The sequence below is a fragment of the Podarcis melisellensis genome (genome assembly GCF_964234715.1).
Source record: "Podarcis melisellensis genome assembly, chromosome: 15".
Lineage (NCBI taxonomy): Eukaryota > Metazoa > Chordata > Lepidosauria > Squamata > Lacertidae > Podarcis > Podarcis melisellensis.
The window spans coordinates 37,384,202-37,401,157 of NC_138532.1; the positions used below are offsets into that span (position 1 = coordinate 37,384,202).

The following is a 16,956-nucleotide window of genomic DNA, read 5'->3' on the forward strand; positions in this document are numbered from 1 at the left end:
AGGTGTGCTTGTGGTTATTCGGTGATCCTGGTTGATTGGTTTTGAACCTCTCTTTCTCTTTTGCTTTTAAATTGGAGGAAGTCTTGTAGTCCGTGTGTTCTGGCGCAAGATTTTTCTTACTCTGATCATCTTGCCACCTAAGGCTTATAACAGATAAAGTATACCTGTTCCCCTTTTCATGTAGGAACTGAAGTTGAGGAGCCGATTCATAAAACACACGGCTGTGTCCTGCACTCTAAGAAAGTGCAATGTGTGAGGACCAAACTAGGCATTTGGTTTTGTAATGTCCCTCCCATTTTATGTTGTTATTTATTTCATTAAATTTATGCGCTGCTCGACTGTAAAAACAAACCTCAGAGCAGTTTGCAACAAGGTAAAGCAGTAAAATCAAGAAAAATATACCACAATAGGTTAAAATATACAAAAAGTTAAAATACTGAAACAGGTTAAAATGCACATCAGCTTTCTAAGCATCTGGATAAAGGTAAAGGGGCCCCTGACCATTAGGTCCAGTCGTGGCCGACTCTGGGGTTGAGGCGCTCATCTCGCTTTATCAGCCAAGGGAGCCGGCGTACAGCTTCCGGGTCATGTGGCCAGCATGACTAAGCCGCTTCTGGCGAACCAGAGCAGCCGTTTACCGTAAACGTAAAAAGCACCACTTTGACGTGCTTTCGAACTGCTAGGTTGGCAGGAGCAGGGACCAAGCAACGGGAGCTCACCCCATCACGGGGATTCGAACCACCGACCTGCTGATCAGCAAGTCCTAGGCTCTGTGGTTTAACCCACAGCGCTACCCGCATCTGGGTAAGCTTGTCTAGCCGCCCAGAGTGGCTGGGAAACTCAGCCAGATGGGCAGGGTATAAATAATAAATTATTATTATTATTATTATTATTATTATTATTATTATTATTATCATCATCATCATTATTATCTAAACAAGAATGTTTTTCATAAGCACTAAAAATAATACAGTAAAGGCACCTGCTTGATATCAATAGGCAGTGAGTTCATTTTAAGCAAGAAAAAGCACTTTTAGAGAATTGATCAGAACCAGAGAATGTTGGTCCTTACCTATTGTTTCTAGATTCTCCCCAACACCACCTGTGGCTTTTTCTCTTTGCAGAGTCAATGAAAAACATGTGTTTCCCCACAGGAGGAAAAGGCACTTGGGGAATAGCAATTTGGACCAGGAAAGGGGTTAACACTTACCGTCTTGACATTCCTTCAATTCAGGTTGCCTCTCCAGAAGTTTTGTACTTGTAACATTACAGTACAGTCGTACCTTGGAAGTCGAATGGCATCTGTTCCGGAAGTCTTTTAAACTTCCAAAACGTTTGGAAACCAAAGCATGGCTTCTGATTGGCTGCAGGAAGCTCTTGCAGCCAATTGGAAGCCGCGGAAGCCCTGTCAGACATTCGGCTTCCAAAGATAGTTCACAAACCGGAACAGTCACTTCCGGGCTGGCAGTGTTCAGGAGCCCAAATGTTCAAGAACTAAGCTGTTTGAAATCCAAAGTACGACTGTATCTCCACGTAGGTTGGCTTCAAGGGTGATTTTTAGTATTGTTTCCTCATGTTGTTGTGTTGTCCCCCTTTCCCTAGTATTTGTGCACATCACATATTCCTAACTGGCTCAGCATTTGTTGAAAACCCTGTAAAAGTGGATTGGAGGACTCGGGAGTCGTGCTGAGCCATGGCCTGCACACATTACTAACCCTTTGTAAGGCCAGTTTGACAACTGTATGCTGGAAAAGTCATTCTGCAAACATACTCAGAAATGATGAGGAAAATGTACCTTAAAAATGTCTCTTCATGCCAACCTTCACACAAGATCCAGCTCTGGAGAGTTGAATGGAAGAGGAGCAATACCTTATTCTCCAATATTTCACTTCGGAAAATATGCCCAAACCATCTTCTCACCATCGTATTACAGCACTACTCTGACTGCTCTTATTTGCTTTACAATTATTTGCCTGCACTCTTTTAAAAGCTCAAAGGCTAATTGTTAGCGAAAGGTTTGTCAATGGTAGAGCTTGTCAATGGTTCTCCCCCCTGCCTCATATCCTGGAAAGTTGCTGCCAGTCAGTGTAGACAATACAGAAGAAGAAGAAGAAGAAGAAGAAGAAGAAGAAGAAGAAGAAGAAGAAGAAGAAGAAGAAGAAGAGGTGTTTGGATTTGATATCCCGCTTTATCACTACCCTAAGGAGTCTCAAAGTGGCTAACATTCTCCTTTCCCTTCCTCCCCCACAACAAACACTCTGTGAGGTGAGTGAGGCTGAGAGACTTCAAAGAAGTGTAACTGGACCAAGGTCACCCAGCAGCTGCATGTGGAGGAGCGGAGAAGCGAACCTGGTTCCCCAGATTAGGAGTCTACCGCTCTTAACCACTACACCACACTGGCTCTCAGCTGAACTAGATGGACCAGTGGTCTGACTTCAGTATAAGGCAGCTTCCCATGTTTTGTGGGGGTTAGAATATAATTATCCTACAGTTATTTATCAAGGCATGCACAATGACAGGCTGTGTCCTCTGTAGCACCGTAATGTTCATTTGTCTGCATCTACATGCATGTGCTTTACAGACAAGATGTAGCTTCATAACTCTGAGAACTTGGGGTGGAAGCTGAACCCTAGATAATAACAACTCTAAGAACACACATTAATTACATTTGACACAGTATTCCCGAAAGGCAAAAAGAGGGACATTTGCCAGAGACAGGTCCAAACAAACAAAACCAGAAAATAAGCCAGGTAAACAATAATAGTTGGAGCATATGCTGTAGATATGGATTCCATATTTGCACAATATATTTTCATAGGGATCACCCACAGGAGTAGTTTGGTGCTTGGAAAATTAAATATGTGAATCTGCCCATGAACTGTCCTGGGAACAGTGCTTGTATGTCCCACCCCTTTACTTCTTGTTGTTTAGTCGTTTAGTCGTGTCCGACTCTTTGTGACCCCATGGACCAGAGCACACCAGGCACTCCTGTCTTCTACTGGCTCCTGCAGTTTGGTCAAACCCATGTAGTAGCTTAGAGAACACTGCCCAACCATCTCGTCCTCTGTTGGCCCCATTCTCCTTGTGCCCTCCATCTTTCCCAACATCAGGGTCTTTTCCAGGGAGTCTTCTCCTCTCATGAGGTCGCCAGAGTATTGGAGCCTCAGCTTCAGGATCTGTCCTTCCAGTGAGCACTCAGGGCTGATTTCCTTAAGAATGATAGGTTTGTTCTTCTTGCAGTCCATGGGACTCTCAAGAGTCTCCTCCAGCACCATAATTCAAAAGCATCAATTCAGCCTTCTTTATGATCCGGCTCTCACTTCCATACATCACTACTGGGGAAACCATAGGGAGTGACTATATTGTTATGTGGTCCAGCCATTAATTTTTAGAACCGAGCGCCTCAAATTCAGTGTGACAAACTCATTACTCCATTGACCCTGAAGTGAGCCCTCATTAAGGAGTAAAATAGTATCTGGTTTCAAAACAGCACTTTACTATGAGTTTTTTTGTCCTGGTGGATGCTGGTGCCTTGGTCAGAAATGCATTTTATCAATATTGTTATTCAAAGAGACGCTTTGCAAAACTTACCTCTGAACGATCCAGTAAATTTCTGGCAGGATTTGCATTGTGAAATGCATGTTAAGGAGACAAACAGGGTGTTCACGTGCATCTAAAGCTAGAGTGCCTTGTTTGGCCATTGCTATTTTGCTTTGCGTGCACGGATCCATCCCGTCATAATTAGTAATCAAAATTCATCCAAGCGTTTAATGTTCCACCTCTAAATGATGATTAATAGCAAACAACATGGACGTCTAAATCTCATCTGAAATGGAGGGGACATGCTATGTTGGCAAAATAATTGAGCATGTTGCATTGCAGTGCAACAGCTCTTTAAAAATGAACACAATTGAAAGGATGAAACCTCAGCAAAAGAACAAAATTTACATTTGGTAACAGGGCACTCCACGAGCTTGATCTCGGTTAAAACCAATGGAAAGATTTGCCCAGATAAAACGCAGAAAGCACTTTTGCAATAAACCCCTGCTCTCAAGAACAGAGGTTGGCTACTTTCATCTTTAAAAAGTGTGTGTGTTATCCCAGGACAGAAGTTCCCACACTGTCTGCCGGAGCATGACAGAAATGCTAGTGTGCTACAAGGAATTAAAGTTCTTGTGAGGCCAAAACATCCACCCATCAAAGTGCTGCTGCTGCCCAACTCATTGTTCTGGCCTTGGTTCTTCCAATTTGCCTGTGCCAGGGGCAAGCCATTCTATACCAGGCATCGGGTTGCCTCATTGTGGCAGGCTTTTGTGGGCTCTACTGCCATTGCACACCCACCAGGCTCTCTGGTCAGAGCATCGGAAAGCTCTCTAGTAAGGCCAGCTCCCATCAGAAGGATAGTTTTGAGTGTGCGTTCATTTAATCACTATTTTTGTTTAGTCGTTTAGTCATGTCCGACTCTTCGTGACCCCATGGGCTAGAGCACGCCAGGCATCTGCCATCAGAGCAGAAAAGTGAGGCCCAGGACAGCTTCTAAAGAAAGATGGGTGGGTAGGAGGAAAAGGGGGATCTTAACCCTTTCCGTGCCTGTCAGTTCTCCCCATCAAAAATCTGAGGCTGTTTCCCTTTACCAGGCTCCAAAATATAACTACTCAAGAGAGGGGAACCATGATACATATACAGTGGTACCTTGGGTTACATACACTTCAGGTTACAGATGCTTCAGGCTACAGACACCGCTAACCCAGAAATAGTACCTCAGGTTAAGAACTTTGCTTCAGGATGAGAACAGAAATCGGGTGGCGGAGGCACAGCGGCAGCGGGAGGCCCCATTAGCTAAAGTGGTGCTTCAGGTTAAGAACAGTTTCAGGTTAAGACCTCCAGAACAAATTAAGTACTTAACCCGAGGTACCACTGTATAGGAACCTTGCAAATTCTCTCTGTTAAATGTCCCCAGGTCCTGCATTATTAGCACCATGAGGGATATATGGGAGCCTTGTGTTTCTCTTGTAATGGTTTAATTTCACTCTTAGAGAGAGAGTGTGTGCTACAGAGATACACTTTGCGATGTTGCAGATGCAACTGCCTGTGTTCCATGAAGGCAACTTGTGGTCCCTTTGTTGAATTTCAGTTTCTGGTCAAATTAAAATCTCTTGGTCTTCCCAGCTCCTTGATCTTGCTGCCTCTGACTCTTGGCTGCGTTAACAGTTGTCCTTCACACTCTCGGGATGAAGCATTACTAGTACCTTAATCTCCAACTGTCAATAGTTCTGAAGCAAAGTACATTTGTTGTAAGCTCTCCAAATGTCAGAGCAAACCTGTGTTATGTGCTTAGCCTAAGCGTTTGGCATTTACTCTTCCCAGCTGAGAAAAGTAGGCACAGTCCTTGGACTTGAGCTACTCGAGTGCATTTTAATTATGAGTAGCAAGCCTCAGACATGGAGATAGACCGGGGGGGGGGGGGTGACCAAGAAAATGATGCCAGTATCCAGGTGTTTCTTTTTTGAGGGTGCAACTCAGGATGTAGAGGAAACATTAGCTGCAGGCAAAGTGGCAAAGCATCAGCCTCCCTCTGCCACCTACAAAATGGGCAATATAATATAGAACAGGCCTACTTTACAGATCGTTGTAAGGATTATTCAGATATTATGTGTGAAGCACTTTGAGTACGCTGACGTCATATAGAAATGCTGAGCATTAACTTGGTATTAATTCTGTACAGGAACGGTAATCGTGTAATGTTTTGTACAAAGTCAGTTTTCTCTCCTTCACTGGAAGTTTGTAAGCAGAGGTTGGATGGCCATCGGTCATGGATTCCTACATTGCAGGGGGTTGGACTAGATGGTCCTTGGGGGTCCCTTCCAACTCTACAATTCTATTATTCTATTATTCTTCACCTGTCTTTGGTGTAATTTGATTGTATCCAGTGCTAGTCCTACTCAGAGTAGCCCCATTGAAAACAATGGGCATGACTAACTTGGGCCCATTAATTTCAGTTGTTATCCTCTGAGTAAAACTTGGTTATATATAACCTGTTGGTATTTGTGCAACTTAAGATCCAACATTTAAATCTTATTCTTCTCTCTCTCTCTCTCTCTCAAACACTTCTACATTCAAGGTTATCCAAATTTTGTCGCGACCTATGGCCGAGGATACCCTGGATTTGCCCCCAGTTACAGTTATCAGTTCCCAGGTACGTGAAATTTTAATATGTATAATTTAATCGAGCAAAAGAAAAGAAAATTCCAAACACATCCTATTAGGGAACTTACTCATGAGCAAAGCATGCATAGGATTGCACTGCAAGTCCATAATTCAACTGAGACAACAACAGCAGCAAAGCCTCTAAATGGAGGACCTTTTGGTAGTGCTCAAGGTGTCATTTTCTTTCTGGTTTACTAAAATAAATGGCGGGGGGGGGGGAGAGAACCTGATTTCATTTTGGGTTTTAATTGGTACTGGTTATTTGTAAACAGAATTCCTTTGAAACAGCACACAATTAGGTATTTTACTTCCCTTTTTGTAAGGCACGTCTTTCTCCCCGCCTGTCCCCCCAAAGTTGAGTTTGTTTGTAGTGCTATGCAGAAGAGTCTCAGTCTCTCTCTCTCTCTCTCTCTCTCTCTCTCTCTCTCTCTCTCTCTCTCTCTCTCTGTCTTTCTCTTGCACTCTGCACAGAGATGAGGCTCCACCTAATACCTTCCCTCTTGTTTGTTTCTCTTCCCCTCTTCTTCCATTTTGTGCAGCTGTCAGATCTGCTGCTTTTAGCAATCTCTGTTGAGTCCGTGTTTAATACCTCCAGTCGTCACTTTGAGAACTCCTGAGGTTTTGAAATGGTAGGCTGGCTGGCTTTTAAACATCCCCTCCTGCCGATAATGAGCAGCCCCTCGCATTTCATCTCTGCCACTATCAACAGGCAGTCACTGAAACCAAACGCCCTGGATTTTGTTTTTATGCCAGCAACGCTTCAAGCTTAAACTGGAGATTCCAGAAAGTGTGTCTGCCCCCCTCCCCCCGGCATCTTATCCACCTCAGGATAAGTAGGGCTGTGTGGAGCCAATTTCGGACCGGGGAGCTTGCTGCTTGCTAATAGCAAAGGCCCACCTGGAGACCACAGCAAGGAAACTGTTGCACTGCATGTTAAATTCATTAATGCGTGTCGCAAAGTGTGAGGTTATGCCACCTTGCCCTGCATTCTGTAATTGCGTACAAGGGAATGATGGGGAAACAGCCTTTCTAAGGTTAATTAAGAAAACCAAGTTTAAAGGCAGCTTCATTTCTTAAAAAAATCTATAGAAACCAAAAGAAAACAAGGTCTTATGGTAGAAATATTTTAGACTTCAAGGAAGCAAGTACAGCCTTAAAAACTACCCAGGATAATCTATACTGCCAGGTTTATTTGGTTAACCATTCCTGGATTCTAGAGAGTTGGGAAAGCTTCCCACCAACTTTTATTCTTATAAAACAAGGCCTCTTAAGAGTATTTTAGATTTTTCCCAATGACAGAGGCCTGTCACATTCACTGTTGCAACATTTTCCAAATGTTCCACCATTTCTGTCTTCATTTCCATGTCTTGCACAAACACTTTTAGGCCCTGGCAAGATTAAATTATGGAGACCCATGATCAGATCAGTTTCTCCAAACAGGACAAATAGCAGCCAGATATAGGATCATTTTCGGAGGGGGAAATGGCACTGAAGGAAAGGGGTTAACCCCATCTCTCCCCCCCCCCCTCAGTTGTTAAGGGTGGTTAAAACAAAAAGCGATTCCAAGCTGCAAAAAGACCCCCCCCAAAGGATCTCTCCAAAGGCAAAGCATTTGTTCTGCCACTGAGTTGAATACTCTGAAGTGCCACAAACAGTAACCTTATTTTGCTGTAATGATAGTTATGGTACCAGCTGCATGTTGTTGGGGATCCTCTTCTGCTCCCGTTTGGAAGTTCCTATGTGATCTTGGACAAGTCAGTGAACATTACATTGACTCCTTGTTTTGTGAAAATTGAGGGTAGAGGAAACATTGGTCATAGCTGTGTGGTGGGACAGACTAGGTTAGAAACTGAGGTGTTAAGGTGCTTTCAGAAGCCCTAATGGTCAGCTTGTCCATTTTGTTCTGTTTCCATTAAAACAACAACTGTGATTTGTTGGTATGTTTTGCATTAGCCTTGACTGAGAACTATTACCTTTTCATTCTGCCTGACCACAAGTTCAGTGTATCTTTAAAAGCTTGCATACTCTTACACCAGTGGGTGCATAAAAGGTGTTTTTAAAAATCACTTAAGTGCAGATTCTTCATCTTGCAATAAAGAAACCCAAATATTTCTGCTCTAGACTTGGTGGCTGTCAGCATCAGCTGCTGAATGTGACCCAGCGGAGCATTTACTGTGAAATTGAAGCTCTCACTGATGGTAGCTTGGCCTGCTAGCCTACCATGGACAGTTGGGATTCCATATTTTGTGGCAATTAACCTGGTTGATCCTTTGCTTGGTCTGTGCATGCAGCTTGACACTATTGCAGCCAAGATCAGTAAATATTTGGTTAAGCAATTGCCAGAAATACTACTACTAAAAAGGGGTGAGTGGTCTGGTTTATGCTGGGCCACGTCTGTCATCCTACTGAGCGTAAGTAAAAAAGGCAAAAATTGAGATCCCCGCCATTTCCCCTGGGAGATGTTGATGTCAGTAAGACTTTACCATAGCTGCTTTCATGTGTTGGATGCTGCCAGTTTCAATGACACAGCATCCAGGCAGTGGTCCCCAGACCTGGGACTAGGTGGGAGGCAGCAGGGCACTTGCACACCTTTCCTCCACTCTGAGCACTGACTTCTAGGTTTTGTTTATTCTTGCCATTTCCTCTATCTTTTGCCAGCCACCAAGAAATGGTATCATTATTGTTGTTTGTATGCCAGCAGCAATGTTGTGCCTGGCATTTTACAAAGGCTGAGGTGACAGGTGCCTTCCCTCAAGGAGTTTACCATCTAAAATAGACACAAGTGAGTCAATAGAGGAAGGGAAAGGAACTGAAGACAGGGTAAGCAGAGGTACAATAAGTGTGTGTTTCTGTTATGCAGGCTTCGTTGCAACAGGCCCTTTAGCTGGGAATACTCAAGGATCTAGCTTGGTTCGCATTTTTCAGCAAACAGACAAGAATTACACTTCCTGGGTTGATACATCAAGTCAGGACACAGTTGTTTCCTTTGGTTTCTGCATTTTTTCAGACTTGATGATGCAGCTGTCAGCTTTAAAAAAGGACCACAGTGCATATTAAAATACAAATGCATTAAAAAATAAGGGGAATTGTTGTGCAGTTTAAGAAAAAAACCACAGATTCATTCAGAAACAGGATGGAATGGACTTAAGCTTGAACCCGTGTGAGAGGGATACAGAGCAGAAATAGGTTAGTCATGCCTGCATGTAGCTAACTGGATGTATTATGTGTCTATCAGAGGATAACTGGTATCTGCTTCTAGCTTTACTTCTGGGGTCAGCCTTAAGATACGAGCTAATTTAACCTGGGGGCAAATGCTGTGTAAATGAAATGTATGAGCAGCATACATGACAAACAGGTGTGAGCTGCTGCTGGCTTGGAGCTGAGGGGAAAGCCAGGGGCTCATTCCCATTGACTTGGAGTGCCTTCCCAAATCAGCATGATGTCAGCCTGCACGGAGGAGTGGGGGAGTCATTGGTGAACACACATTTTGACTGGCTGTCTCCAAATGGGTCTCTGCACATTACGGAAGCTTCTGGCCCCCACAACTGTTAAACCTTATATCCAGAGGATATAAGGCAGGATTGGAGCCATCCAAGTCCCTTGGAAGTAAATTGGGGATATTCAGAAACAGCAACTGCTAGGATACAATAAAGTTGGGTTTGATTGGATGCGGCTTTCTTTAACCATTCTCACTGTGTGTCAGAAGTATTCATTACAGTGCAGGCCCTTCGTCAGTTCCTGTTAACAGTAAAGGTAAAGGTAAAGGGACCCCTGACCATTAGGTCCAGTTGCGGACGACTCTGGGGTTGCGGCGCTCATCTCGCTTTACTGGCCGAGGGAGCCGCCATTTGTCTGCAGACAGCTTCCGGGTCATGTGGCCAGCATGACTAAGCCGCTTCTGGCGAACCAGAGCAGCGCACGGAAACACCGTTTACCTTCCCGCCAGAGTGGTACCTATTTATCTACTTGCACTTTGACGTGCTTTCGAACTGCTAGCTTGGCAGGAGCAGGAACCGAGCAACAGGAGCTCACCCCGTCGCGGGGATTCAAACCGCCGACCTTCCAATCGGCAAGCCCTAGGCTCTGTGGTTTAGACCACAGTGCCACCCGCGCCACCTGTTAACAGTATGGAACCTAAATATAGTATGGATTTTCTCCCAAAAAAAGTTTTACTCAAGAGTAGACCCATTGATGTTATAAAAATAGTATGGTTCTGAAGTCTTAACTAAACTAAGAAACGTCCGCTTACCCTGAGGCATTGCCAGGTCTCTTCCTTGCATTAAACTGAAATATTATGCTGTTAAGTTACAATTGCAGAGAACCCGGGACTGCCGTTGGTTTTTATATTTTGATACCAGCAGACTCGCCACTAAGTGCTCTCTTTCAAATTTGCTTTTTGTTTGCTTGCTTTTTAAGCAAATAAAATGCCAGTTGACACTGCATGGTAATGTGATATTTACTCTTGTCAGGTGAAACAATGCCGCAATCCACCTGTTCCATTATGCGTGTTTGTTTTCATTATTTGAGTAGAGGGGAACGTGGGTTTCTTTTGGGGGGAGGTTGTTTGTTTGTTTTAGCTGCAGCCATTTTGCTTTCTTTATGATGTCGCCTCTGTGGCATGTTTTTAAAATAATTTTTGGATAAAATCTCTGGCATCTGTGTCAACTTGGCCTTCTCAGGGGTGACAGTCTCTACCCCAGGAGTCATTGGCTGCCTCTTACTGCTTGGATGAGTTTCCATTATTGAGGACTGAGGATGTGGAAAAGGTCTTTGGGGCGGTTGATATAACCACTTGTACTCTGAATTCATCTTCCTCAGTGCTTGATACCTGTTTGCGGTGAAGTATTGTCTGAAACTGTCAGGCTTATAGGCTCATCTTCACAGGGAGAAGTGCTCTCCAATGCTTACCAGTTTCTGGTGAGGTGCCTCTAATTTAATTTATTGGGGAAGGTGATCATGTGGTTGGTCATCTCCAAGTGCTCTTAGATTATCTGGACACATTTAATGTTTTCAGGCCTGGCTTTGTGGCAAAAATAGTCTTGGCCATGTAAGCACCCTTTACTGCATGGGGAGCAGAGGAAGTGTGATACTATTGATTCTCTACTTTTCAGTATCTGTCGGTACCATTCACTGTAGTGTCCTTCTGGAATATCCGACAAGATTGGGAATAGGGAACGCTGCCTTGCAGGGGTCCTACACCTAACTTTTGCGTTAGTTTCAGGAAACAGGGAGAGAGATAGACTCTAGCGCTATTCAAGTGGAGGTATCTGTTGGGCCTGTCCTTAGGGCTCTGTTCTGTCTGCTCTGGTACTAAACGTCTGCATGAAACCACTGGAAAGAGGTGATGTTTGGATCTGGAGTAATCCCAGCTGCCCTTTCCCTTTTCCTCAAATCCTTGCAATTGTGGCATTCTTGAGCAGAGGTCTACAGAGTCAGGGCTGCAACAAATGATTATTGGCAATAGGTGGATCACCATCTGGGAGTAGGCAACTGGTCAGTCTGCACCTTAATGAGTAGCCATTCCATAGAAGGAGTAGATCCACAGCTTTGAGGGGGTGTTTCTGGTTGCTTCTTGGGTGTTGCTTCTGGCTATGTGGCCAGAATTTCTTTTTCAAGCTTTACGTGTGGCGGTGTCTTCATAATTCTCCTTGATAGCCTCTTGGCAAAGCTCCTCTAATTTCCTTTGCATGAAGTTGACTTACAAGTGGTCCACAGCGGCATTGGCTGGACTCTTGACACAGAGTGTCTCCTGGGGCCGTGTTACATTTGCACTGTGACTATGAGTTGTTTTCTTGGCACAGCTGAAGACATTGCCGTTGATGTTTAAGCCCTACTTGGTCTAGGTATTGCCCTGGTCACTTGAAAGAATGCTTACCCCCGATACAACCCTCTCCCAGGGTATCAAGATCAGAGGAGCAGGGCCTCTTGCAAATACCCTTCCTCCTGAGAAATTAAGAGAAGTGGCTCCCAAATCCATGAACTCCAAATGGTGGAACATCACCTGTCTGCCTCTCCATCTCTCTCTCTTTCCCTCTTTCTTCCTTCTCTGTGCCTTTAGGAGGCATGGGGGGGAAAACCATTCTCCCTTTTTAAGGTGACTATTCATGCTGCAGTCCTAAGCCTTGCTTGTTTTGACTCTCCTTTCTATAATGTGTCACCTTGCCTGTTTTTATTTTATTTCATTGCTATTTTATGTTGTGGTTTTATTGCTTGAATTGTGAACTGCTTTGTAAAAAAAAACATGTCAGAAAGTGGTATACACGTTTAGTATATAATATATAAAGCTTGTCATTTGCTCAATAATTCATGGGAAGAAATGGTGTCTGTCACCTTCTGGGAAGGTGGAAGGAATGCCACACACTTTGACAACTAAGGACGCAATCCTCGCAACTTGGGAGCAAGCCCCATTGTACTCAATGGGACCTTCTTCTGAATAGACATGGATGGGATCAGGCTGCACTTCTAGCTTTCCTTAGCCCCCATTGTGCTTTTTGAAACCAATTGAAATTGCTCGCTATCCTGTCTCCCCTTTTAAAAAAAAGTTCTCGGACTTATCTTTACAGTTTAATCTATTAATTTCTGTTCTTATTTCACTTTGCAGACTATTTGCCGATTTCACAAGACATAATTTTTATCAACTAGTTCTTAAAGATGCATAACAAATTAATCGGGGTTTACTGCAGTGCTAATGAGAGAGAGTGAGAGAGAGTGAGAGAGAGAAAGCCTGGGTGGTCTGTACATTAATATCAGTATCCACTGGAAAAAAATATGCTGCTCTTACTGACTCCTTTGGCTGACTGGACTATATTTTTTAAAAAAGAAAATCTCCATATCTTTTTCCTGTTTTTTGATTTTCCCTTCTTTTTGTTCCCCCACCCCCTGCTTTGTATGAGTTTGTTTTTTTTAATACCCACATGGAATGTAACTCACATCAGGGTTGGCTGCGGGTGAAGGCATTACAATTTCTCACAAACTTTTAGGGACAATTCTCTTGTTTTCACTGAGATGTGCTGTTTGACCCACCTTAAAAAGTCCGGAAGGAGATTTTGGCTGGCATTTATTGCTATACATCAGCTCTGAGACGCAACAGCAGCTATCCCTTGTTGGCGTTCAGAATGGTGGTTGCTACAGCTATTGGACAAATGAGGAGGGTGAATCTGATTAAAATTAATCTGGTTGGTGGAGGTCACTTTTGGTTTGGAATGGATCTTTCAGTAGCCATTATGCTGTGGCCTTCTCCACACCACCACAAAAGCCATAAACACTGGTTCAAGTAACTGACCAAGAGCTCTGCTTAGAGAACTCAGTTGTGCTCCCTCTTAAATGTGAAGCTGCCTTGCCAATCAACTCATGGACCTTGGTGTTCATTGTACGACTGACACCGAGTTGCTGCCGAAAGCAGAATCCCTGATGCCAGGTCATGTTGTGGTATCATCATGACACGTTTCCTGGTTAGCAGCAGCCCAGCCCTTCCCAGGCTTAATTGAGTGAACTGCTGGCAGCCAATTTGGCAGACTAATCAGAGTTGTTGGGATGAGGCCTGGTTGGTCCTTGAGGTGGGTGGTCCATCTGTGCAAGGGGCTTACCACCTTCAGACATTAGGTTGGGGCTGCCGTGATAGAATCCTTTGCGCAGGGACATTCCCTGCACATAGAAACCTGGAGGTCTCAGTTCCAACCTAGCCTTCCTCCTGACATGCTAGCTCTCTGTGTGCAGAGACCGAAGTAGCATTCTGTTTTGTGAGCCACTGCCTGCAGTTCAGACAGCTGGGCCTCACTGTCAGTGCTCTGTAGCTTTGAGACTTCCATGGAAATTGGCTTTCCAGCTGTATGACAAGTCTGGGCACCCTCCTGTATTGATAATGCAACAAAGAAAACAGGCCCTTCTACTTATTTCCTAAGTTTGTGAGAAATTGGCTGCATGCTTACAGTAGGACTGAGATGCATTTTAAATATATGTTTAATTCACTTGTTTAAAATGTCAAAGTCACTGCAATCGGAGTTGTGCTGTTCATTTAATAATGGTGCTTGATGTAATAACTGTTTAGTTTTCCTCTTTTTTATCCTTTTTGCAAGCTATGGCTTTTGAAACCTGTATGGCTTTTTTAATTATTATTTTGCGGGGGAGGGTTTTTTGCTATTATTTGCTTTGCATTTGTGATCTTGTCCTAGAATGCATGATTTTGCAGACATTTAACTGTTGTATGATTTTTTTTTTCTTAATTCCTTTGGTTTCTTTTGTAAGTAGTTCATCTGTGCTTTTCTTTGCTTTTCTTTTTTGGTAAAAAAAAATCCTTGTAGAAAAGGTAGAAAAAGTGATAATAAATTGTTACAATAGACAAGCTGTGTTTTTGCTCTCTTAGCTTGCACTTTCAATTCGGTTGTACCAAATAACCAGTACCAATAACAATGTAATGAAAAAATACATAAGTTAGTAAAAAGCATGGCATCTCTTTTCAACATGCGTCAAAGTTTTGCTGCAGATTAAATGTTGCATTTTAGTTCAGTATATTTAAATGAAAGTATAAAAGCAATGGTTACTGGTGGGTTGTATCTTTTTGTTATGACAGCACAAAGAATGGGCCATGCTGACCTCTGAGTATCCTAGCTGTCCATGTTAAACAAAAATAGGCTTCATGGGCACAAGAATATTTTAGATCAACAGCAGCTAACTTTTTCAGTCTGAAAATGGGCCACATTGACTCATAGTAAACCCATACTAAGAGACACACGTCAAAGTGGGGGTGGTCAAAAGTTTTTGTGTCATTTTGTTATTAAGGTCAGTTGGTTGGGGGGCAGTGTCACAAAACCTTTTGGCATCACAGCAGGGGACTGGAAGTATAAAGTAGTTTTTATTTTATTTTTAAAAGATAATGGTAACATTTCAACGAACAAATTGGTGGTCTGGGTCCTTGGAGAGCCACAATGAAGCTTTTGCATCACAGAATCACAGCAGGGGATCTATGGAGCAGTTAGTGAAAAAGGACTATCTGGGGAAAGGAGGTCTAAGGGGCACCAAAGAACCTCTTTTGGGCTGGATACGTCCTGCAGGCCATGGGTTAACCACCCCTGTTTTAGAGACTGGGATGACAAAAAGCCCACTGAATTCATAAACAATGAAATATTCAGAAGGAAGCTCAGATCAATCGTGGACAAGCTCTTGGTTTCCAGATATGTTCTGGAAGGTATTTGAAAAGTGTTTTTTGATGAGTTGTTGGGGTTGTTTGTTTTTTAACACATGGGAGTGAGTAGCACTCTACTGTAAAATAAATGCAATTTATCCATCCACTGCAGTTTGCCACCTGTCTCTCTAAAAAAGAATGACACGCAAATCACATTAACGCAAATCACATGCAAGAATAAGAATACAACATTGCTGAGGCCTTCCTTCACGTCATGCCTAATTTCGCAGGGCTCTGACCATAAAATTATTTAGGCGCTAGTTTTTCTCAGCTCATGAAATCTGCCCTGGTTTGGCCAAGCTAGACCTGTCTGCAGTGTTGGGGTGTCCATGCATGAATGTGCGCGCACATAAAATGAGTAAATGAAGAGGGTGATCAAGTGGAGTTTTTACATCCTGACTTAGCTGTGTTCAACCCTGGGTAGGACCCCAAAAACTTATTTAATTCTGAAAGTTTCAGGTTTCATCAAAATTTGTGAAATGTGTCAGACTGCAGTTCTGATGAGACTTTCATCTATTACTTACTTACCGGTACTTACTTACTGAATCATTATGGTCCATGACAGAGAGCATTCTTTGTTGTATTGGTGTACAGCTCAAACCCCACAATTGAATGACACCCCACCTTAGCTGGGTCACATCAGTGGCACCACCGTCATTTTATTCCGCAAATAAAAAAATTGAAAAGGGAATTTTAAGTCTATACCAGGGTGGTGGAAAGTATTTTTAACTCAACCAGTTAGTTTGACTTGTTTTAGAAACACGGCTTTAATCTGAGTTTAAATGCACTTTGCAAAAATGGAAAGGATCAACTGGATTTGTGCATACAGTCTGCCACTGCTTTCAGTTTGTGTCACGTTCCCCCACCATGCAGACAGGTATATGGCCAAACAGGTAAAATGTGTGTATTTTCACTGGGTTTCCCTGGATTCCATGCAAGCAAAATGAAATGGCAGCACAAACGGACTGAAAAACGCATCCATCGCACAGATGAAGAATAATTAAAATTCACAAGACAAAAACCACCTTGAACACGCATTTCTTTTAAAGGTCATAGCTTGGGCAAAACAGTGACCTTGCTTCTGTTTTTATGTTGAACTTTGGGAAAGCAGGAGACTTTCCAGATAATGAAAAAAAGTAATACATTTTAGTGCTTTAATAACATTGGTGATGACTGTGGCCCAAATTTCCATCCCCTTGGAATGCTTTTTGGAGTGGGGGGGAGGGGGAGTAGATATTCTTGTTTTTGTTTTAAAGAGCCACACCTATGCTCCAGCACTTGGGCATGGGAGAGTTTGGCCTTTACATTTTGCTTTAAAAAAAGATCACAGGTGGAATAAAAAAAATTGTAAGTTAACAATGTAACAAGGGAATGAAAAAGGAAAACAATTCAACTTGTCATTGATAATTGTATTAAGATCAGTCTTCAGATGCATCCTTAGTCCTTTTTTTCTAAGCTAAAGTCCTCAAATGCTTTAGCCCACTCTTCCCCAACCTAGCACTCTCCAGATGTTACAGGCCTACAAGACCCATCATGGCTGAACATGATAGGGGCTGATGGAAACTGTA

General features: G+C 43.1%; 1 protein-coding gene across 37 annotated transcripts in view; it reads left to right on the forward strand.

Moving 5' to 3' along the window:
* The window catches only part of MSI2 (musashi RNA binding protein 2), a 446,839-nt gene that overhangs the window by 370,656 nt on the left and 59,227 nt on the right, over window positions 1-16,956 (forward strand). For 36 of the 37 annotated variants that reach the window (XM_081890469.1, XM_081890477.1, XM_081890498.1 and 33 more), the window contains one exon: window positions 6,122-6,196. In XM_081890469.1, the coding sequence (XP_081746595.1) occupies window positions 6,122-6,196 (75 nt within the window). Of the gene's footprint in view, window positions 1-6,121; window positions 6,197-12,808; window positions 14,482-16,956 lie in introns of those variants that run through there. The other variant, XM_081890495.1, reaches the window with a different exon arrangement.